The 23,170-nt window shown below is 33.6% G+C and overlaps 2 protein-coding genes across 6 annotated transcripts in view; one reads left to right on the plus strand and one right to left on the minus strand.

The window, feature by feature from the left end:
- Positions 1-38: 38 nt before the first annotated feature.
- Positions 39-20,957, minus strand: LOC126810456 (glutamate-rich WD repeat-containing protein 1). 3 transcript variants are annotated; one of them, XM_056098443.1, is made up of 7 exons: positions 20,826-20,957; positions 5,959-6,251; positions 3,797-4,062; positions 2,733-2,943; positions 2,087-2,226; positions 1,712-1,909; positions 39-1,126 (listed from the first exon to the last, which is right to left on the minus strand). In XM_056098443.1, exons 2-7 carry the CDS (start codon positions 6,116-6,118, stop codon positions 815-817), a joined length of 1,287 nt encoding a protein of 428 aa, XP_055954418.1. In that variant the 5' UTR covers positions 6,119-6,251; positions 20,826-20,957; the 3' UTR covers positions 39-814. The 3 variants fall into 3 exon arrangements, with proteins under 3 accessions (XP_055954418.1, XP_050391503.1, XP_050391502.1); XM_050535546.2 differs by lacking the exon at positions 5,959-6,251 and having other exon boundaries at positions 20,826-20,947; XM_050535545.2 differs by lacking the exon at positions 20,826-20,957 and having other exon boundaries at positions 5,959-6,256.
- The window catches only part of LOC126810447 (coiled-coil domain-containing protein 154), a 42,753-nt gene continuing 31,940 nt past the window's right edge, over positions 12,358-23,170 (plus strand). For 2 of the 3 annotated variants that reach the window (XM_050535522.2, XM_050535523.2), the window contains exon 1: positions 12,363-12,736. In XM_050535522.2, the coding sequence (XP_050391479.1) occupies positions 12,639-12,736 (98 nt within the window). In that variant the 5' untranslated portion in view covers positions 12,363-12,638. Of the gene's footprint in view, positions 12,737-23,170 lie in introns of all 3 variants that reach the window. The other variant, XM_050535524.2, reaches the window with a different exon arrangement.

Consider the following 23,170-nt stretch of genomic DNA (forward strand, 5'->3'; position numbering starts at 1 on the left):
TTATATTGTTTTTGTTTTGTTTTGTTTCTTTTTTAGGGAGGGGGGGGGGGGAACACTTTATAAAAAGGCTAAGGTTCCGTCTAGTCAAGCACGATCGAAATGAAACATCGATAGACGGACTTGAGTTTTGATAGGACATCACAATTCCAAGATTGCTGTGATGACATCACGCCCAGTTCCTGGTCCTATAGTAATCTCTTACTTTTTCATTTTAGTAATTATATAAGTAGTACTAAATTTCAGACTAAATTGCTGTATGGTTATGACCGACTGACAGAAATATCAATTTGTGAACAAGATACCTATTTTACAGTCACAGAGTTTTTTGTATGTTACACCGCCACTGATATATCATGTGACAAACAGAAATGGAAAGAAATGGGATTTAATGTCCTTTTCTGCACCGACTGAAAAACAGTAATGGCTATGCCCATGAAAATAATAGTAAAATGTCAAAAAATATAACAAATATTATTGTTATGATCTACTTTTTAAAATGTTTGTTATAGTGGGTATCGCAAAAATAGCCCCCCTTTAAAGCCTGAGCAGAATAAATTTGCATGAATATTAGTTTTTCTTTCAAGCGGATTTTAACACCAATAATTATTGTTGGGTATGGAAGCACATTGTATATATTGTTACTGTGATCACTAACAAATAATCTTTTTCTTCCTTCTTCATAACAGCTTTAAAACAACAATTCTTATAATGTGTAATCGTTCTTCTTCACAACAGTTTTAAAACAACCAATTTTATACCATTGGAATGACCTGGCTAATAACTGTTTTAAAACAACAATTTGTATACTAACTGATCACACACTGATAGTTCTAAATATATTAAACCCACTAATAGCAGTACTGATTATTACGCCTGGTATTTGGGAATGCCAGTGAAGTTCTTTTATTTCACTTTGTCCTTGATGTATAAATAATAACTGTGGAGGTACATCAGGTTCTGCTTTCTCTGCCCCAGATGCCTCAGCATCTCTTTCTACTGATAAATCCCACAATGATAACTGATCATCTTCCCCTGCTACAGCAAATACAGAACTATCAGTTGGATGCCATTCTACAGATGTTACAGGTGATGTATGATGTTTAAATAACGCTGCTGGCTGACCAGTCTGAAAATAAATAAGTAAATATACATGGATTATCTCCCTTGACACATCAACAGGCCCTAAAATTACACTCAAATTTGCAAATATATATTACCTAACATGTATACTAAAAATAAATCAATTTTAAAAATGTAAGATTCCTCAAATCCAATCAAACCCTAAAATCCATTATTAATAAATTATGTTAAATAATTTCATGTTAAAGCCACTGCTCATCATTTAAAGGATTTTGAATGCAACAATATATTGTTTAAGTTGAATTTCTAAAAGGAATATCAGTCCAATAATGGTTCAGCATTAAACAAATCGAAAATTTTGCAACAGTCAATGTAAATAAGCAAATGAGACTATAACTTCTGGGTAAAATCCAGGAGACTATCTCCCATTGATATTTTGGTTTCATTTCTTTCACTAAATGTTAAATAATCAATTTGAGTTCATTTTAGTGGATTAACCCATGAAAAATTAGATATTGTCCAAAAAATACAAATGATGATCAGCTGCATTAATAACTTTCAGTTACTTCAATTAAATAGTTTATGTAAAATTGTAGTATTGTGCAAAATATAAGTATGCACCGGAACATACCTGGAATTGTCGAAGATCCCAAATTTTGATAACCCCATCATCTCCACCAGATACAATAAAAGGTTCATTTCCGTTCCAATTAATAACATTGATATCTTCATCATGAGCATTAGATGTTGTCAACATACAGGCCTTTCTTGGTGCTGCTCTCGTATCCCATATTCTAATAGATTTATCTACAGAGCATGATGCAAATACCTATAGAGCAAAACAACAATTAAAGCACCGATAGATGTTGAACATTTATCAATTGGTCAATACACATTCTATAATAGGCAGGGCTCTCCCATTTAAATTTGCATATTATTTCCAGTAGGTTAAACTATTTATCAATGAAGAAATTTATGTAATTGATGGAGAAGTTATGATGCTTACATTATCTTCATTAGGTGACCATTGTATATCTTCAACAGATGCTGTATGACCAACAAATGATTGTTGACTAACAGACCAGCCACTAGAGTTTGGTGTCCATAGATGAATATTTTTCTTACAATCACCAGACAACAAACGGCCTGAAACACATACCTTTATATAACGAACACTAATAGAGAGGAGATCAATCAACCATTTGAAATAAGTTATAAAAACTAGCTTTTTTACATAATTTTTCCACCCTACAGATTTATTCCAAAATAGCATGGTAAATACAGGACGGATTGTATTCCACACCATACAATGTAGATCTCCTCTGTGGCAGGAAAGTAATGGAAGGCGAAAGAGAGAGAAACATGTTTTTTTTTATTCAATAATTCGCTTCCGCATAGGGGTCTTTAGCAGTGGGGGACATCAGAGGACCCAGAGAAAACCCACAAGGTTGGACAGGTGACCGTACTTCTTGTCATATACAAACTGGAAATCGAAACCACTTAACTCAATGACAAAACTTGCATGTATAATCTAAAGCGCACTATTCTTGGTAGACCAATCAGCCTCCAAATCCCCTGTAACGGAATGCAGCTCAGGGCCAAAACTAAATGCCCACCTACCAAATCAACCCCAAATCAATAACTGGACTTACCTGGTGACTTTTGGGACCAGTCTAGAGCATAGCCTTCATCTGCATGACCCTCAAATACATGAATAGGAGCTGGAGATTCACAATTTTTTGTATATTCTGTCATAACTTCTGAACTATTAACAGCATTCACTGGTCTTGATAAATCCCAGATAAATACTTTGCCTTTTTCAGACCATGTTGCTGCTACATTTTTTTCACCTAAAAATGTTGCCTAAAAATACAGAAATTATTTAAATGGAATTCTGCTTTTTCCTTTTAGGACATTAAAGAATGGTAAGTAGACTTGTTTTCTTGTATCTGTGTCCTGTGCAGTTTTCCTGTCTTGTCTATGTTGCTTGGGTTGGGTTTATTCACAATGTTCAATTGAAATGAAATGAAATGGGGTTTAACGTCCTACTGCTCCGACTAGGCTTATGAAGACGGGCATACGCCATACAGCATGCTATGAAGGAAATTTTGCCTGGGTAGTGGCACTAAGGTCTACTCTTATATCGAATTCCAACTGGTAATGGTAAGTAGACTTGTGTTCTTGTATCTGTGTCCTGTGCAGTTTTCCTGTCTTGTCTATGTTGCTTGGGTTGGGTTTATTCACAATGTTCAATTGAAATGAAATGAAATGGGGTTTAACGTCCTACTGCTCCGACTAGGCTTATGAAGACGGGCATACGGCATACAGCATGCTATGAAGGAAATTTTGCCTGGGTAGTGGCACTAAGGTCTACTCTTATATCGAATTCCAACTCAAGGGATCTGTAACGTGCACGCCAATGTGTACACGGGACCTCGGTTTTTCATGCCATTCGAACAACTAGACAGCTGTCAGGCCCTTCGTCCTGCACCACTGACAAGGGGAAAACACGTCAAAAAATCCTGATGAACTTTCTCAGCCAATGCTGGGATCGAACACGCGACCTCCAGGCTAGCAAGCCAGCGTCTTAGCCACTTAGCCACTGTGGCTCCCAGATTGTTCAAATGAAGTTGATCAGTCCCAAACTGTGCCACTGGGGTGATATGGACAAAAACCTCTCCTTTCAGTTTTGTTGGAAGTGTTACAAAAGACATACCCTTATTCTGTTAACACACCCATCATGTTTTATTATTGCTGTCTCTAGTTCTGGGAGTTCATCATCATCATCACTTTCATCATCATCTTCATCATCACTGCCTTCTTTCTGAGTTTTGCATAAATTGCTCATCTTCATCACTATCACATGGTTAGAATACGTTTTATCTGTTTGACTTCCGGCAGCCACATAACAAGTATGAGGAAAATCTTCACGGTTTTCTCCAAGATGATCATGCAGGATATCAAAACTCAAACAAGGAGCATCTGAAACATATAATACATATAATACTTACATAATGCCAGTTGACTGTTGTTGCTATTATAAAATGGTCATTTATCCTGACTTGAATAGACAGGTCACATCTTTAAGTGGCATTTTTGGGATGTAAATCATTATAGAAAATGTGTCCTAATTTTTTATTTCTGCTCACTTGGTCCAGTCTATGAAAAGACAAAAACAATCATTACTATAAGTAAAGTAACACCAGATACCAACTCTATAGTCTTTCCATAAATGTGCCATGGAGCCCAGTAGACAAGTTTTGCTTAACTCACAGTAACAACTTTGACTTCGGGTAGACTAATAGCCAGAATTCACCGGAATTCACTTATAAACACCCGAATTCACTTTGAAGATATCAGAATTCGGTTATAAACACCCGAATTCACTTTGAAGATATCAGAATTCGCTTGCAAGATCCTCCTATTTATTTATATTTTGCATTAATATTGATTAGGCCTACTTAAAAACACGGAAAATCACTGGAATTCACTTTGAAAACATTTAACCACCGGAATTCACATTGAAAACATTTAACCACCGGAATTCACACTGAAAACATTTAACATTTCATAATATCTGAAGTCACACTTAAGAGTAAGACCTTATTAATAATAATAATAATAATCTGTTTATAAAGAGCTGAATATCAAACAAACAAGTTGCTCAAGGGTGCTATATTAATTCCTATTCATTAGTATTTTGCATTAATAATAAGTTAGTTTAAGACACCTAAAATCACCGGAATTTACATGGAAAACATATATCGGTATTTGCACTCAAGACCTCCCTTTTTAGTAATTATTAATAATAGTATTTACTAAAACACCAGAATTCACTATAAGAAAATCGGAATTCGCCCCAAATACCGTGTTTATCTTGCAGATCAGTGGTTTATTTTAAAGGCTCAATACCACTCTTATTGTAACTGAATAATATGTCCCAATCTTTATTCTGGTCAACAAATTGTACTATTTTAGATTATTTCAATTAATTGATGAGACAAATTTCATCTTACAGTAGCTAAGTCTCTAACTCAATATCATCCAAAATCTTCAACATTGAAAACACGATTTATTTGTCAAATTAAATCAACATTCATGTTGTGATCTTACCAGAAAAAGATGGGCTTTTGATATCCAATATTTAAGACAAAATAAACATTTTACCATTGGTACACGAATCGTGTACCATAATGCGCTTCAGCCCCAGTTGTATCAAGAGACTCGAGGGACGAGGCTAGACACATTGCACCAAATCAAACGGACTGGAATAACCAGACGCTAGAAATTTGCACTCGCTTGAGACTGCTGGCTTATTTCGCCGAACATAACTGATTTGAAATTGGAGTAAAAACGGAAACCATTGAATGTAAATCAGTTTAAATATACATGTTAAATGTTAGCGATTTAGCTCCTTTAGTACATTATGTAAAAATTTTGAAAAATTCAACATAATGGTTTAAAAATATTTTCGAACCCTCTGGACAAGTAAAATAGGATGTAATGGATAATTTACACAACAGGCGCTATTGCACTTTCGTACCTCTACCAGTTCCCGTGGTCATAGGCACTTGAAATTTTTGGTAGAGGTACGAAAGTGCAATAGCGCTGGACACTTATTGACTTAAACATCTGGTACTTAGATAGAGATATTATTTATTTTCTGGAGCTTTCAAGCCAGCAAGAGTGTTATTGTCCCTTTAATTATATAATAAATACCAACAACAACTGGTTTATAGTATACATTTTAATTCAAACTTTGTGTTTGTGAATTCTCGACTTATATGTACGAGGATAATTAATATTGTCTAACAATATTCAATATTGATAGTTTAAATAATCAATGAAATCATACAAATTAATAGTCATTGACGTTACCAGTTTGGGCTTGATGGTACATTATGTATGTGGATTCATCGCACACTAATTGTTCGCCCTCGTCCATTGACTTCCCAGGAAGATAAACTGTGTCATTTTTATTCGTTTTGACTGAATCTTCTTCTCCCATTTCAACATCATCTTCGCTTTCAGAAGCCATCTTGTCAGCTAACACGTGCTTCCGGTAATATTCAACATGAACTCTATTGACCTTATTTGCATCCAATCAAAACAATAGAAATTTATCATGTTTCGACTGCTTCGTTACACTGTAAACAAATATGGCGGAGCCCCTGTGGAAAGAGAGGTAATATAATAATAATATATTAAGGTGGCTGCCTAATTAATGTTGCAATTAATAGTCATGACACTTATTGGTCGTGCTAATACATTTAGCAAATGTTCTGTACAAATTAATGTATGGATTGCGTGATTAGACGAAGCTAAAATCCATTCGTTTACAGTAGCCTAGTGGCGTACCGTATTTGGTTTTTCGGCGAGTTTATTATTTATTAATTAGTCTATTACTATTAGCCAACACACTAGATTATATCAAAACTTTTTTTTTATATGCAAGTTGACAACTCAGCAAGGCCGAGCAGCGCACTACTGCACACAACATTTTTTATATGAAACCTTTCTTATATCCATAAAATAATATATTATTCCTACAATCATAAAATAATTTTAATGAACTGGAAAAATGAATGGCAGGGTACATGAATCGTGTACCATAGTGGGTTTCAGCGTCATTTGAGGGGGGGGGGGATGGCTGAATGGTTAGCGTGCGCTCTGTATCATAAAGTCTGTCATTGAGTCGACTGGCGTGGTTTCGAATCCCCGGTTGTACGTGGCAAGGAGTCGGGTCGCATGTCAAACCTCGTGGGTTTTCTCCGGGGCCTCCGGTTTCCTCCCACTGCGAAAGACCCCTGGGCGCAAGCGAATTATGTAAATTAAATTAAAACCATATGTTTGATGTTTAAGAACGAGGCTAGACATATTCAACAACTCATGTCAAACGGGGACACCATATATCTTATCTGGAGAGCATGCGCAATAGACTGGAATAACCAGACGGTAGAAATTGACATTCAGTTGAGACTTTTGCTGTATTTTGCTGGACATAACTGATTTGAAATTAGAGTCAAAACGGAAATAATTGAATGTAAATAAGTTTATATACAATCAGATTACATTATTATATGTGTTGCGACCCATTTGGGTCAATTTCTAGGTCTCAAATAATATTAGCGATTTAGCCCCTTTAAACATACATTATGCAAGAGCTAAATCTGCCTATTGCAGGTGTTTCTTTAGGCCTGAAATGTTATATAAGTTATTAATTAATTAGACATTAATTAACTTATCCAGACCATAATCAACTCTCGATGGCATCGCTAGCCTGCAATGTTTATTGGATTAGGTTCCGATTTGCTGTTTGACTTCCATTCATAATTTAATCATGAAATGGATAATCGAGACTATGTTTTATATCCTACCGACTTAAGTAATGATGATCGAGGCTAGGCCGAAATTTCAATTGCTAAAATCTTGGTTCATAGTGGATCAATTTGACTGAAATTTTCAGCAAATTCCCTTTACATTATCTAGTTTTTAACTATTATAGTGAGAACTGCCAGCGAGTTAAACAAACTAATAAACAAAATGAGATCGATAAGTGCTTGTTTAAGATCTATACGATCAAATTTTTATTTTTACATGTTTGACTAAATAAACTGTTGCTAACATGGACCACAAGATCATTAACATGATGAGGATTATGAACACAAAATTAGTTAACGGTATCTCAAAAATGGCACTATACTATAGGCCCTATGGGCCAAAATTTAATACCCACTATGCAAAACAATCCAGAATTTGATTAAATCAACACAATTAATTTTGAATGATATCTAGGTCTATATTAGAATAGCCTTAAACAACGTTAATCCCATGAATTACCAACAATCTAAACACTGACCTACATAGATTACAAAAGATTTTACCAACTGTTAATAAACACCTACAAAGAGCTAATGCCACTTTGAATAAAACATTTTTATATAAATTTTATAATATTTTTAATTGATTATGAATAATTTCTGAATAAAATTCTACAATGTTTTGACTATTGTTTGTTTTGTTTTTTTTTGAATATTAATAATTGAATTGTAGTACAGTATGTGTTGTATGGAAAACAAAGAAGAAAAATATGCTTATCTACAATATAAAGAGTTCTGCTCAACTCAGAAAGCTCGTTGAAGTCAAATATGTTTCAAATAAAATTCAGAAGTTGGTGAAATGAAGACCCAGTTTCTCAATTTCCTTCCACTGCATGTGTTAATCACAAATTGATTTAGTGGGCATTAACCCAATTTCTCTCTTTGATAGGTTGTATTTTTGGGGCGCTTTTAGATGTTCGTGAATTTTTAATTTTTGTCAAACCAAATTAGCTCCCTTTAACTGGTTTAATTATTTCTCAATAAGATTTCTCTTGATTGCTTCTTTTTGTTTTATCCATTTAACAGTGAAACAGTCAACAGATTAATAAGAAAATTAACTGCATACCATAACCTATCTTGATTTTTACAGTAACAAGTGTCTTATTAAAACTGGTCAGCAGTGACTTTCACGCCCCCAACATGCCAGATTAAAGGTTAAATATATAGTGTAAATACACTATCAAGAGTGTTTTTTTTATTAATAAAACATTCTGATCCATAAATTAAAAATCAATCAATTATGGTATATTACATGTATCTTAGAGGTAGATGGATGTAGTAAAAAATGATTGTGCTATCTTTTTCATATAGGCCCATTCTCCATCAATGTCTATAATATACAACAGTCTTTAGATCAAGATACTGCATAATGTATATTTTTGTAGTTTTGAAATAAATATATTATATGAACAACCTGGCATGACGACATGCCTTTTTAGGTAGCAATATTTATTTTTTATTATTTATTAATTATTTACAAGCGTTTATATAACGCTATTTCCACAAAAGTGCTCAATAAGGACGCTTTACAATCAACATGATATGATAATGAGAGAGATATTTAGAAGCAGCCTTCATGCTCAACTCAACTGTACATATTTATGTAAAACATAATTAATAATAAAATAGTATAATGAAAAGATTTCTCATGATGTGTGTGGGTCTTTAAATCTGATAGGGTTTCTACAGACAATCCTGAAGCAATGGCTGTGAGTTGTAGACAGACATGATCAGTTGAATTAGGATATGCATCCTTATCGTCTTATGCAAAACTTTCCTTCATAGCTCACAACATGTCTTCATTATAGCCCATAATTGGTTGCAAAAAAGTGGGCCATTAAACCCCATTTCATTTCTACTCACTGTGATATGATTTATATTCTCTGAACCATTAATTCAACCAGGGCCCTGTTTTTCTCGAAATTTTAACTAAAGATAAAATCCAAATTTTAGTAGATACTTCAATTTTCATTGGCTAAGCACTAAAATCAATCCAATATTATCCAATCAAATTACTAAAATTTGGATTTTATCTTAGTTAAAATTTCGTGCAACAGGCCCCAGGTAGTAATGATTCCAGCGTTATTTAACAGAGTATCAGAGTAGAATCCTGAAGGAGTCCTGTTAACACAGATCTGTCAGAGCACTAGTTGCTGTGAGATATGTCAGACTAATGATGTCCAAATTTCAGTGCAAGACCAGTTTAAGAAGGTTATATAATTATTATTGGTTTTATTTAGGATAATAGGCCTATACCAGTCCATTTTCATTTTGAAATTATAAGTATTAGCAATTGCTTTTGATAAACTGTCCATGGCTAATGGCTGCCACTACACAATGACCACATTATTTGAAGTCTTTATAATGTTCATTAGATATTATATGTAATAGGCTTTTATTGATGTTTTGAAGAACTAATAACTAACTAAGATATTGATTTGAGATCAATATATAGATAAAGCAGGATGAGAGCTTATTTACGGTATTATTAAGACATGTCTTTATTGGTCTGTGTAATGTCAGAAGTTTTATCAGTATAAAACACTTGACATTCTTTTATTTCCATTCATTGTTATCCTTGATGAGATATTGTACTTATTATATACCGTAGAATGGCGTAGATTCATTGAGAATAACTCAAAACATTTCTGCAGAAGGGGATAATAAAAGATAATGACTGTATACAGTGAATATTAATCGGTCCATTTCAGTACATTACAGTACAGCACGTAGTTCATTTCAATACAACAGTTATCGTGCTAGTTAAATCAGATATTAAAATATATATCCATTTTGTATTCATTTCAGATGTGCCAAGGTATTATATATGTGGCATAGATTTTGTATGTGTTTTATTGTGATAAATTGTAATTGGAAGCTTGTAGACTTTATTGAAGGTGTAGGCCTACATTTTCTTCTTAGTTTGATTTGATGTAGTTACAACTCCACACAATATTGATTTTAAACAATACAAGTCAGAGAGAATGAAATGTAATGCAAGGGAAATATTCATTTAATACTAATAGTATGTGGGTGTCTGGCAATAGTTTTGAAATAAACTTCCTGGTAACAATTATACTGACATTTAATAAACATAAAAAACAAACCTTTAAATGTAATAAGCAATAACCATATTTTAATGACACATCTCTAATAATGATTGATGTTTAAAAGGCCACATCCGTTTTATTTTCGGTTCTACAGAGTCTTGATAAATACAAGTAAATATAGCCACTTAATTGAATCATCTGACAGACATTTTGTTTAAATTTCAAAACTTAAAAATTTGGAACAGTTAACCAAATACTTTCCCTAAGAAATAAAAAAAAAAAAAAAATTGATTTGGCCTAAATTAACTCTCTCAAGTAAAAACATTTTTTAACTCAATATGATTATGATGAATGTTGCAGAAATGTGTTATAAATATTTAATGTATTGTTATTTGTTACGGTTATTGAGTTATAACTTCGAGTAATTGACTGGTATAAAATGGTATTCTGCACGGAAATTTGTCAAATCACACATCTTAAGTTATGAGAGACTGGCAATATTTATTATCGATTATCAATATCAATTCACACTAGAATATTGCGAAATTTAAGTTAAAGTATTTTGAGCAAAAAAGCTTTTATTGTTTTATCAACAAACTAGAATCGCTAATGCTTAATTTAACGGGGATTTCAATATTGTCAGGGCCTTATTTAGTTAAAGTGAGGTTTTAGGTTATTACACCCTCACAACTAGAGGAAAATAAAAAAAAGTGTATCTTAAACACAATTGAGAGAAGTCAAGAATGATAGTGGATGGTTAAGACAACAATGTATGTAAGAAAGGCTTATGAAAGTGTAAAAAAAATTATACACTCTAGCCGAAGGCCCCCTAAAACTTGAGACCCTGGGCTTCAGCCTCCCAAACCTATAGTTAAATCTGGCACTGAATGTTGGTTGGTCTAATTCCCAGATGGGAAACTTCTATCTCGTAATACCATGCATATATAAAATATAAGGTGAATGCATGCATGGCTTCCAACCCCAACAAGTGCAGTGGAGCCAAGGTGGCTCACTGAATATAAAACACTGACTCTTTAGGACCCAGGTTCAATACTGGTGTTTGTAGAGAAAGTTTCTTAGATTTTTATCAGCATGTTACCCCTTTGTCATGCACGGAACAGCGTCTAGTCGTCCAAAAAGGGGACTACACTGGTGGACGGGGGAAAATTTTTATCTTCACAGTTCATGGCACATACAATGTATGCCCATCTTCATTAGCCTGGTTGATGCAGAACGATTTTAAATTTAATTTCATTTGATGTAGACAATGTCACTGAGTTCGACACATGAAACAAAATAGATATTTATAAATGAAAAGTAATACTGGGTATCTTGTGGTATTAATATGGCTTAATTTTTTTACTTTATGATAATTCTTTATTTTTTGCTCTAAATTCAATCATTATCATTGATAATTAAGTGTCTGATTCCATTTTGTTTTTTATGGCAGTGTGTGTAATCTCATCCATCTTTGCATGTACATGTAATAAGAGCGGTATATTGTATTAAGTCACGATTCATATTCCTTGTTATAGTTGTTACAACAGTGTAGACTTAGTTAATAGAGACTCATGTTCATATAAATCAGGAGGAAATCAACATTGATGTATTAAATCATGTAAACAGCACATACACACGTCCAGGTACAATTCTACACATCCGTCACTTATTGTATATAATTGATTGACGATCAACAAACCATGTAAGCCAGGGATTGTATAAGATATGTACTTGAATCAACACAGTGCCGTCTTTTTAGAGTTAGATCAATACTGAAGAAACTACCATATTGATGAAAAACAATGGTATTTATTGATTAAAGGCCTTACAGGTAGTTCAGTTGTTAACATAAGCCTGATGTTCTTTAGTTTCTCTTCCAGTAACATTCAATAATCAGCGCGTTGTAGTCGACTGCGACTCGAAATGTTCTGAAAGAGGTGGAGTTTATTATCAATACATCAAATTCTATTCATCATATTTCTTGTTGATTGAAGGGAGTGTATTAACAACATCAGACATTCAGTGTGAAGTTTTATTGTGATATTAACCAACGACAGAATGTGATTCTTACTTTAGGAACCTCTTAAATGAATAGAATTTTAAAGGAACCACTTTTGTTAGTTACATAATGCTATGGAAATCTATGGAAGGCACAAGCATGTCTTATAACAAAAGTAGTCCATTGGATTATCCTTTTGCTACAGACTTTCAGCATAAAAATCTACGGTAAATCAAATTTGAATGGTGATTAATTTAGTATTAGGCTACATACAGTCGGTACATTTTACTTTACTACAAAATAAATATTATATAGTCTTCATCTTGTCATCCACAACTTCTTGTGAACACAGTATAGTATAAACCGTTTTAATTTCAGAACTTGTGTATTTTATATATTTTGTTGACCCTGACACAAAGAATCGGTTAAGCGGTTATTGCCCTGATCAGTTATCATATCCAATCTGCTTGAAATTAATGTGCAATTGAGAATTTTAACAATTTCTGTTAATTACTTCTAATTATGTAGTCAATTTCCCTTGATTATGAGTATAGTTTAACAGTTTTGCATTTAATTTAGAACCAGAACCAAAATGCATAAGTTTTGTTGCCTGGCAACCAATTTTGTACTGTAATGTTGATGGGCATATAAATATGTATATGATGGATTAAAATTTTGGACCCATAATAAAGTTCTATCAAATGCTTAAATTCATGGACAATATCTATTTTTTTTATAGCATATTCCATGCTAAATTGTACTTAAATTGACTCACACTGATCAGCAGTGAATATTCGCTAGGTCGCTACAATCACTGATAAGGATGACATTGATGCGACTTAATGAACCACAAATATTAACTTTTTTTCTTCCTACAAATTAAATTCTAAAACATTTTTTTTATATATTAGAAAAATAAATAAAGCCGTTTAAAAGTATTTGTAGGTGAAAAATATTTCCTATTTATTGTAAATGGGTATGAAAATGAGTAAAAGGCACCATATCGTAATCCTCTGTGAAACAGATTGAAATTGACTATTTAACAAAACCAAACCAAAATGTCGCAACAGTAATAATCTCCTGGTTTAGATTCAATTAAATTAAAAAGAGCCCTTTATAGGTGACTCTGGCTTGTTTATATCATCTGCAGATCAGATGCCAATTGTTGCTAATATACTCTTCAAAAAAAAGTAGGGGATATTCAGAAACAATACAAAACTGCGGAAATGCACTGCTGTTTTTATTAGAGGTAACCAGTGTATGTTAATAACAGGCCAATTGCCTACACATGAACATAAACAGTTTATATGGGCGGCTTATATGACGACCCCATTTCACTCGCAAAGAGATACACTGTCAAAACTGAAAATGTGTTTTTGATTTTTGTCTTAATAATGAGTAATTGCTTCACCAATCCTCAGACATTCAGCAATTCGTCGTGGCATGCTCCTAATCAACAGTCCAATCACGATTTGGGGCAATCTGACCCACTCCTCTTGCAGTGCCACGGCCAATTCTTGCAGTGTTGTCGGTTGACGTTGCTGTCGACGAACACGTCTCCTGATCAAATTAAGCATAACACACTAAAGCAAAGACACCCTAAACAGTAAATCTTATGCAAGAACCGATAGGAAAGCACACATGGATAGATAAACCAGCACGCGGCAGTTTTCATCAACCCTTCCTTGAAGTGTCAAATTTGACAATGAACCCCTCCCACGTGTATGGCGCTATTGGGTGTCACATGTGCAACTCAGTGGTTCTGTTGGGGCGATAAGTTCTTCATCTGTGAACATACTCTCAAAGCATGTCAAGTGTCCATGACTATTTATCATATCACAACCTGCATAGGTATTTGCATTTCAATATCCCCTACTTTTTTTGAAGAGTATATTTGTAAATAAGGAATTCAACCATTTTTGGGCTGATACTTCTTTAGGAGATTCATGGTTCAATGTTCACAACATTATAGTTTCAAAACTCCTTTAATGATGATCAGCTGTTGATAAAAATATCTTATTTAATAATGATAATAATAATGTATGTACATTTGTAGAGCACCAAATCAATCCAAAAGCATGCTCAAAGCGCAATGAGAAAATAGTTAGTTATATACACAGTGAATAGAAAGTCTAATTCTGATAGCATTCCCGAAATAAGTGAGTCTTCAGCTGTGATTTGAAGTAGTCAAAGTTTCACAATTTAGGAGCAACTACACTGAAACTTCTGTCAACCAAAATGTTTCAATTTCGACTGTGGAACCAAAGGAGTATTCTGGTTATAAGATCTCAAGGACTGATTTGACTGATATGATGTTATTAGTTCAGATATTTGCTTGCATATATTGATTAAGAATTGGGTTACGATTAATCTGTTTGTCAGAAATCAGATAGCATCAGTTTAAATCTTAAAGCTTGCAGTGACCTTTAGTAAAAGAATTAGTAAACCAATATTTGTTTAGTTTTATTTAAGCTATGCTACAGTTTTACTGTCTAGCACATTGGTGGTGAACCTTTTATTGTCTAGCACAGTTTTGGCTAAAATTTTGAAGTCTAGCACAGTGGAGACCAACATTGTACTCTCTGATAGGCAGTCATTGTTTTTTAAGGTGAGCAATCGCTCTCGAGCGCCTGCCGCTCACCGAGGGGAGGTTTTTCTCCCTCCCCTTAAAATTAAAAATCGCTCTCCTTTACAAAGTCATCGGGGGTTTATTATCATTTATGAAACCAGGAATGATCCTCTAATATGCAGTTATTGATCTTCAGAACCATTTCCTATACACACAACTAATCACTCTCCTTAATAGCAGATCACTCTCCTTAATTTTTAAATCACTCGAAAAATTCTGTTCAGTATTTACATAGAGATATGTTGAATTTAAATTGTTATGTAATACTCTGCAGTCATTTTGTTGTTGGAAACCGAATTGATTGGCCTGTTTTAAGTCGGATTGAATCCAAGCTGGAGATTATCTAGCATTGGTATTTTAGATATTAAATAATCAATCTGAGTACATATTAGCATGGATTATTAAGCCAAGAGAAATTTGATATATTGGCAAAAAATGCAAATGGCGCATTGTTACTTTAACTCTTGCTCTGGACATATAGAGGCACCAGAGAAATCGTATCTTTCAAAGCCTTCAAAGCCTTCAAAGCTTTCAAAGCCTACCAAGGTCATTGATAATGGGCTTATTTCCATCTAGTAATCCGCAAATAACAGCACAAGTATTGTCAGGATTTGTAATCAGGCACCTTATTCTAGTCAGAGGATTGTACACTTCATCTTTATATTTTCTAAAAGCTATAACAAAAACTTCTAGGGCCATTAAATTATTAGTTCGTTTGGGTCTTGATAAATGAATACTTGGGTAGCCACTGAAATCTGGTGAGCAATGTTTTGTTTAACAATTTTGAACTAAAACTTTTTGAGACACTGCACACCCACGCACACTTCCTGATCCCCTGTGTGCAAAACATAAGAAGCTAATTAATTATTGATAATAGGTATTTTTGAAAAACAACAAAAAAAGAAGTTGGTTTCTATTTTTTTAAAACTTGAACTTGAACAAAAAAACTTCTAAGTAATGTTGTCAGATGTAAAGTAAATGTCTGCAACATAATACATTGACTCAGACTGTGATAAAAGATAAAAAATAAATTTAAATCACATTATTTTGTATCGATTCATTCTTTTCGCTTTGTTGAATTTAATTCAACTAATTTGCTTTCTTGAATTATTTATAAAGGTCATTGCTTTGTGGTTAACGTTTTTAAGCTTTTCTTCATATTGTAAAGAAATAAATATAAGCCTCATGTATTTATTGTTATTGTACTGATTAATCTGCGAAGCTTTGAATTTTTTATATTAAAAGTTGACAATCGTGACTATAGGCATATGGACATCATGTTTTTATGAGGGTGTCTTTTACTGTAATAAAATGTACCAGAAATTGAAGAATTATGATCAAAACTGACTACCAAATGAGCATATTATTCAGTTGCCTGAAATTTAAGGACTATATACTGACTGCATGTAATGTACATAAACAGTACTTGTAAGGAAATATAAATAAAACACATTTGAAATAAATATTCATATCGTGCAAGGTGCCAAAAAAATACCTTGAGGATAAAATAGTTTGTTCTGTGGACGAAATTAACAGTGAAAATGCTTATATTTCAATCCCCAAATGCATAGAAATGAGAGAGAGTTTAGACTGGTTTAATAATAATACTATTTTTATTTGGGTTGGCGTTGGGCCTTTGGGCTTATTGGGTAGGTGCAATTTTTTGCATAAGGGTACTGTACTTCTACATGTAAAAAGCAAACCTGGGAAAAGACAGATTTGATAATATTGTTATAAGCTAAAGACATAATTCTGATTAGAAAGTAGTTGTGATATACGTTTATAATTTGCTTGCATATTGATTAAGAATTGGGTTACGATTAATCTGTTTGTCAGAAATCAGATAGTATCAGTTTAAATCTTAAAGCTTGCAGTGACCTTTAGTAAAAGAGTATAAAAGAATTAGTAAACCAATATTTGTTTAGTTTTATTTAAGCTATGCTACAGTTTTACTGTCTAGCACATTGGTGGTGAACCTTTTATTGTCTAAATATTTTGGCTAATATTTTGATGTCTAGCACAGTGGAGATCAACATTGTACTCTCTGATAGGCAGTCATTGTTTTTTAAGATGAGTGATCGCTCTCGAGCACCTGCCGCTCACTCCCCTTAATAATAAAAATTGCTGTCCTTTACAAAGTCGTCGGGGGTTTATTATCATTTATGAAACCAGGAATGATCCTCTAATATGCAGTTATTGATCTTCAGAACCATTTCCTATACACACAACTTATCACTCTCCTTAATAGCAGATCACTCTCCTTAATTTTTAAATCACTCTTCTTACCAAAACTGGGAGAGCTTTTTTAGGGGCGCGATTTTTTCAATATGTTGATTAAGGGGAGTTTTTTACAGCTCTCCTCTAAAATACAAACAACAACTGGGATAGGTTGTTTAGACCATGGATGCTGTTTCTCTCGTGTATGCCGGACATACCCTACACAAGTTGGCAAACATCTAACCAGGAATATTCCCAATCGGATATCAAGATATAATGGTGAATCATATTCAAAATTCCCAAAAATATTTACTGCACCGAGGGCACAGCCATTACTAATCTCTGTTGTCATTGATAATAGGTGGGATTGCTTAAGTAATTAAAGGATCAACTTTTTTGTGGTGTTATACGCCTACTAATTGTTTAACTACTTAATCTGCTTGATAGACTTGATTAATCTTTGCATTTAAACTAGTTTAAAATCGCTGGAAATTTTAAGACAGATAATACGGGGGCCCAAAGCAAACTGGAGTCTGTGTTTTTAAGCCGACCCGTTCAGATGGTGAATATAAGACAGTTTTTAAGAAATGTTTTGTATCCCTGTTTGAATGTGACACCTGTACAATCTCATGAGTTTTCTCAGGGTCCACCGGTTTCCTCCAACTTCTAAAGACTCCTACATGCAAGTTAGTCCCAAAATGACCTAGTATTTATGTTGAGTGGACGTTGAACCCCATTTAATTCTCTCTCTATTTACTGTCTAGCACAGGAGTGGCCAACCTTTTAGTTTCTAGCTCAGTGGTGGCCAACTTCTTACTGTCTAGCCCACAGACTTAATCATAACCATGCTATGGTCAATAATAAAAAACGTTTGTTTTCCAGAAAGCAATATTTTTAGTTATGCAATTAATTTCATAACTGGATCTCAATATATTACAAATATTGATTAATTAACTCACATTCCTAGTAGATAATTATTGATTTTATTCTGTATTTCTTTTTTTTTTTACTTTTCCTCCGAGAAACAATAGATATAACCTTTTAGTGATTAAAGGTCTGATCACTTGAGATCATGTGCAAATGAGATTGGATAGGTTTTTCAGTGCGTGACATTTTGTTTACGATGAATGAGATTTGTGTGTCATGTCATGTGCCATCATCAAAGATTAGTCAGAGGTTTACCCATCTCTGGGGACCATAGTGTTTCAGTAAGTAAGATGCTGGCTCCCTAACCAGCAGTCAGGGTTTGCTTTCGGTGTTGACCTAGGAAATTCATTAAGATTTTCAGCGTCAGTGGTGCAGGACGGAGTGCCTGGCAAAGAGCAGTATCTAGTCGTTTGGATGGGACAGAAAATGAGGTGCTATGTACAAGTTGGCATGTACTTAAATGAACCCTTGACCGTTTGAATTGGATGAAGAGTGGGCGAAAGCGCCGTTGTCCTGAGTCCTAACAAAATTTCGGTATTTGCTTACTGCATTTACATTGTTATTAGCCCGGTTGATGCAGCGTAGTAGGATGTTAAACCTCACTTCATTTCATTTCATTTCATTTCTATTAATGTCTGTGATAATGGAAAATTTTTCGTTCAGATACATAAATCAAGCCCTATAGCCATTCTTTCATAACGACAGGGTACTATTAAAGATACATTATGTAAGAGCTAAATCTGCTTATTGCAGGTCTTTCTTTTGGCCTCAAATGTTATATTAATTATTAATTAGACATTTATTCACAACAATTCTATATTCAAGTCTCTAGTCCATTGGATGCTTGTGATGCTACATGTATGAGGCAAATTCTGCCAGGAACATGTCGCATTGGCCATCGGTCTTCTCATGTAATTTTCTGGGGATCCTGACAATGGTATACCTGGAACCTTGTTTTTTCATCATATTCAAGAGAATAGATGATTTTTTAAATGCCAGATCCTCTTTCGTGCACCACTGGCAAGGGGGGAATCGGGCTGGAAAATCATAAGAAACTTTCCTAGCCAACAACAGAATTGAAACTAGACCTCCTAGTGAGTGAGTAAATGTCATACTCACCAAGTCAACATGAGCTATCGATAAATCAATTTAATTATTTTCTCATCTGAACCTAAAGTAGGACATGGTACATTTATTTTATCGTTTCTGTATTGTGTATTTAAAACATTTTGTTTTAAGAAGTGCTCTTTTGATGTGAGTTTTTTTTTATTTTAGAAGAGCTTGTCAAACAGCTTTGCTGAAAGTTTTTAAACAAAACAAGTCTATTATGTAATATTTGCATCACTATTATTTGTGTGAACCAGGATGCTAGGTTTTTAACATCAATAAGTCTCTTTACTGATATAAATAAAATAAAACCAAGTACGAACAATCCAAACCATTAGACAAAATTCGAAGTCCTAAAAAAACGGTATAGGCAAAATAGTGTAATCAGGCAAAATAGTGTAATCAGCATATGGACTGTTCACCGTGTACAAAATACACGACAAACACACCCTCCATAGCTGCATCCAAACTATTAGGCGAAATCTCAGTAAAATAGCGTGATTGGCCAATCGACTATCGGTATGCAAAATGCATGTGATAAACAGTGTTAACGATGTAGTTGACAGACATTATCAGGGAGATAGTATACGCGTCAATTAAATATATCTAGAATAATAGCCGAGAGAGACATGTTATATTTACTAACCAAGTCAATATGACGGCCATAAAACTTTTTAAAGGTTTTAATAAGTTTAGTTCGCAGGTATCCCTGTAGTAGATTTCTTGTAAAGTCATTATGTTTATTCATATTGTATATATATATAAAGCTGGAGCCCATTAAACTTGTAGTTTAATCACAGATTTCTCAGTTATTTCACCATTTACATCTTGATTATATATAGTTTTGTATATATCTAAAACGAATTTTAATTGGATAGAAAATAAGTGTCAATTTTATTGTGTTTGTCCTACCATGAATCAAAATAAGAGAGGAAGAGGGAGGAATGAGGTTTAATGTCCACTTGACACAAACTAGGTCATTTCGGGACTAAAACACGGTTTAATATTATTTCAATAATTTGCTTGTGGGTATGGGTCTTTAGCAGTGGGAGGAAACCTTTGGATCTGGAGAAAACCCACGAGGTTGGACAGGCAACCCTACTCCTTGTCACATACAACCGGAGAATCGATACCACGCCAGTTGACTCAGTGACAGACCTTATGATACAGCACGCACATGCTAACCATTCGGCCATCCATCCAACCTCCCAAATCACAGTAACCTCAGAGGAATTTTAGATTATTACAAGCGAGTATGTAGATTTGAAGCCTAAACAATTGAATTTATAAATTATACCATACATTTTCATTGAGAGAATGTATAACAATAAAATCAATGGGAGTTAATTCTTAGTGCTTCTTTGCTTAATTATTTTTTTAAAAACTGCCCAATTGGATATTCTGCCCTTAAACTACTTAATACATTTATTGCTTACCTTAAGTCAGCTTGTTGTTTCATCTAGGTGTTGAAAACAAAGGTAAAGAGAAAATTGTCATGTGTACTACTATTAACAGTAGAATGACGTTTATGTGTGATTACTATATATCTACCAGTTGTGTGTAAAATGACCAACCAGTGTTTTGCAGTACTTGATTCACTGATTGTGTATATTATAATGAATAAAAGACCAATTTATGATATTTATTGTTGACTTTACCATTGATTATACACAGTCAATATTGAAAGGGAATTTATAATAATAAAAATCATTGATCATTGATTGAATAAAGGCTATATGCTATAGATCGAAATGTAAAGAAGGTGATATCTATTTTTTCAATAATAGATTATGGTTATTGTACTTGATCTTGTATTTAGCGGCTACCTAGCTACCTAAACCCTAACCAAGTGTTTGATACATGTTCTTTGAAACCTGTTTTTAAGTCTGTGAAGTGTGTACGAACCTTACAAAAAACTCCATAATGAAATTTCGATCAATTTAGAACTTGAAACATGACAGAAAATGATTTTTCTAAAGAAATTAATCAAATGTGTACAGTAAAACAAGTGTTTGATGTTTTATTAGGATCTTCAAATATTCAGTGCCAAGATTAGTTTCATGCTGATGAATATTTTGTGTCATTAAATTGAACATTGTTGAATTCAATTTGTGGATAAGTCAATGTTATATGTGCTGGGATTGGATTTATGACTTGAAGAATTGAGGAGTAGTAGGTTTTTGATCGCATACAATGGATCTGTTTCGTGAAAACTTGTTGCGTGAGAGTTTATTACGTGAAAATTTGCTGAAAAAATCCTTACAAAATTTACAGTAAGTACAATCAGTCAGTTAATACATTCCTGTTAACATAAAAACGATAGGTTTTGATACCTAATGTTGGGTTGATTAAAGTCTTGTCTAAATTTCAATAGACACTGACTCACCTTGAATCTAACTGCAGATCATTGATTAAAGTCTTAAATCTGCTGACCTGTCACTGGAGGAATTGTCAATCTCTTGCGAACTATTATATTGTAAATGTTGAAACTTATGAGGAATATTGGTACAAAAATGGGTTGATATAGTTCAGTATGTACAAAGATATCATCAGCAAAATAGGGCATTTCTAAAACAAACTCTATGTAACTCTAATTGTTAGTGTAAAAAACTTCTTGAGCTCAATTGCCCTCCAACAACCCACTGAGACTGTGGACCATGGATTCTCAACCAGTGTGCTGCGAGATCTTCCTAAGGTGTGCCACGATATTTTGAACGGCACACTAAGAAAATGCAAAAAACCATGTGATCCCAATTGAGTATTCACAGGTGTCTACTGATAAGTTCATAGCTGTGTTTTTCTTTATTTAGTTTGAGTCATTCTATGTGCATTCTATGACAGTCTCTGTCTAGCGGTTGTGCCGTCTGCCGAACCCTGTTTTTATTTTGCAAAATTCAAATATTTTGCATATATATTTAGCCAGGTGTGCCGCTATTTTTTTTCATGTGTTCCAAGGAGTGCCGTTTGCTAAAAAAGGTTGAGAGAACCACCATTGAAATTCTAGTTTTAGGGTTAGTGAACCAATCTCTATTCTCTAAATGAAATGAACGTAAAGGTGGACTTGTAAATGTAACATACGATATTAAAAGTAAGACCACCAAGATACATTTCTGTCAAAATTTAATCTCATAGATGTGTCCCTTTAAAAAATCTAATGTTAAATCTATTGAATATGGAGTAAATTGATACCATACTAGATACTGTATTGAGGCTTATTAAATATGCTGCAGACGTGAATGTTTCCATTGTTTGTTATTGTTTGTTTATTTATTGTCATGCCAATGGGCAATTTGATACTCATAATAAAATAGTGTCTTTCATCCTGATGATATAAAACAATATGTATTAAGACTTTACATTATGATGCATTTAACTGCTGTTATTGTCATTATTGATTTATTGGTAGTCATGGTACGTGGTTCACTTACCAGGTGGTCCTTACTTAGATATCAATGTTGGTCGAGAAAGTTCCTCTGGATTTTCTAGCTAGGTTTCCGCTTGTCAGAAGTCCTGGCAAGGAAATCATCTAGTCGTTAAAATAAACTAAAAAAAATTGAGGTCTGGTTCATTTTGTTTCCCCCCCCACTGTTAAAGACCCCTATAGGCAAGCAAATTATGGAAATAATATTGTACCATATTTTGTGTAGAGTGAACATTAAACCCAATTTCTCTTATCTTTATTTCAGTGACAATAGTTTAAGGACACATGTACAAATGTAGACTTGAAATTATTTTAAGATAATTTTAGCACAACCTATCTAACATCCCTAATAAAACTGTA

The sequence above is a fragment of the Patella vulgata genome, chromosome 2, assembly GCF_932274485.2.
Source record: "Patella vulgata chromosome 2, xgPatVulg1.2, whole genome shotgun sequence".
In the NCBI taxonomy this organism is placed as follows: Eukaryota; Metazoa; Mollusca; class Gastropoda; family Patellidae; genus Patella; species Patella vulgata.

Coding starts and splice junctions, on each gene's coding strand:
- LOC126810456 (XM_056098443.1), bottom strand. CDS start 6,118: ATGGCTTCTGAAAGCGAAGATGATGTTGAAATGGGAGAAGAAGATTCA. Junction 2,944..3,796: donor GGTGTGTTAACAGAATAAGG/GTATGTCTTTTG, acceptor CTGTATTTTTAG/GCAACATTTTTAGGTGAAAA. Junction 1,127..1,711: donor GGGATCTTCGACAATTCCAG/GTATGTTCCGGT, acceptor ATTTATTTTCAG/ACTGGTCAGCCAGCAGCGTT.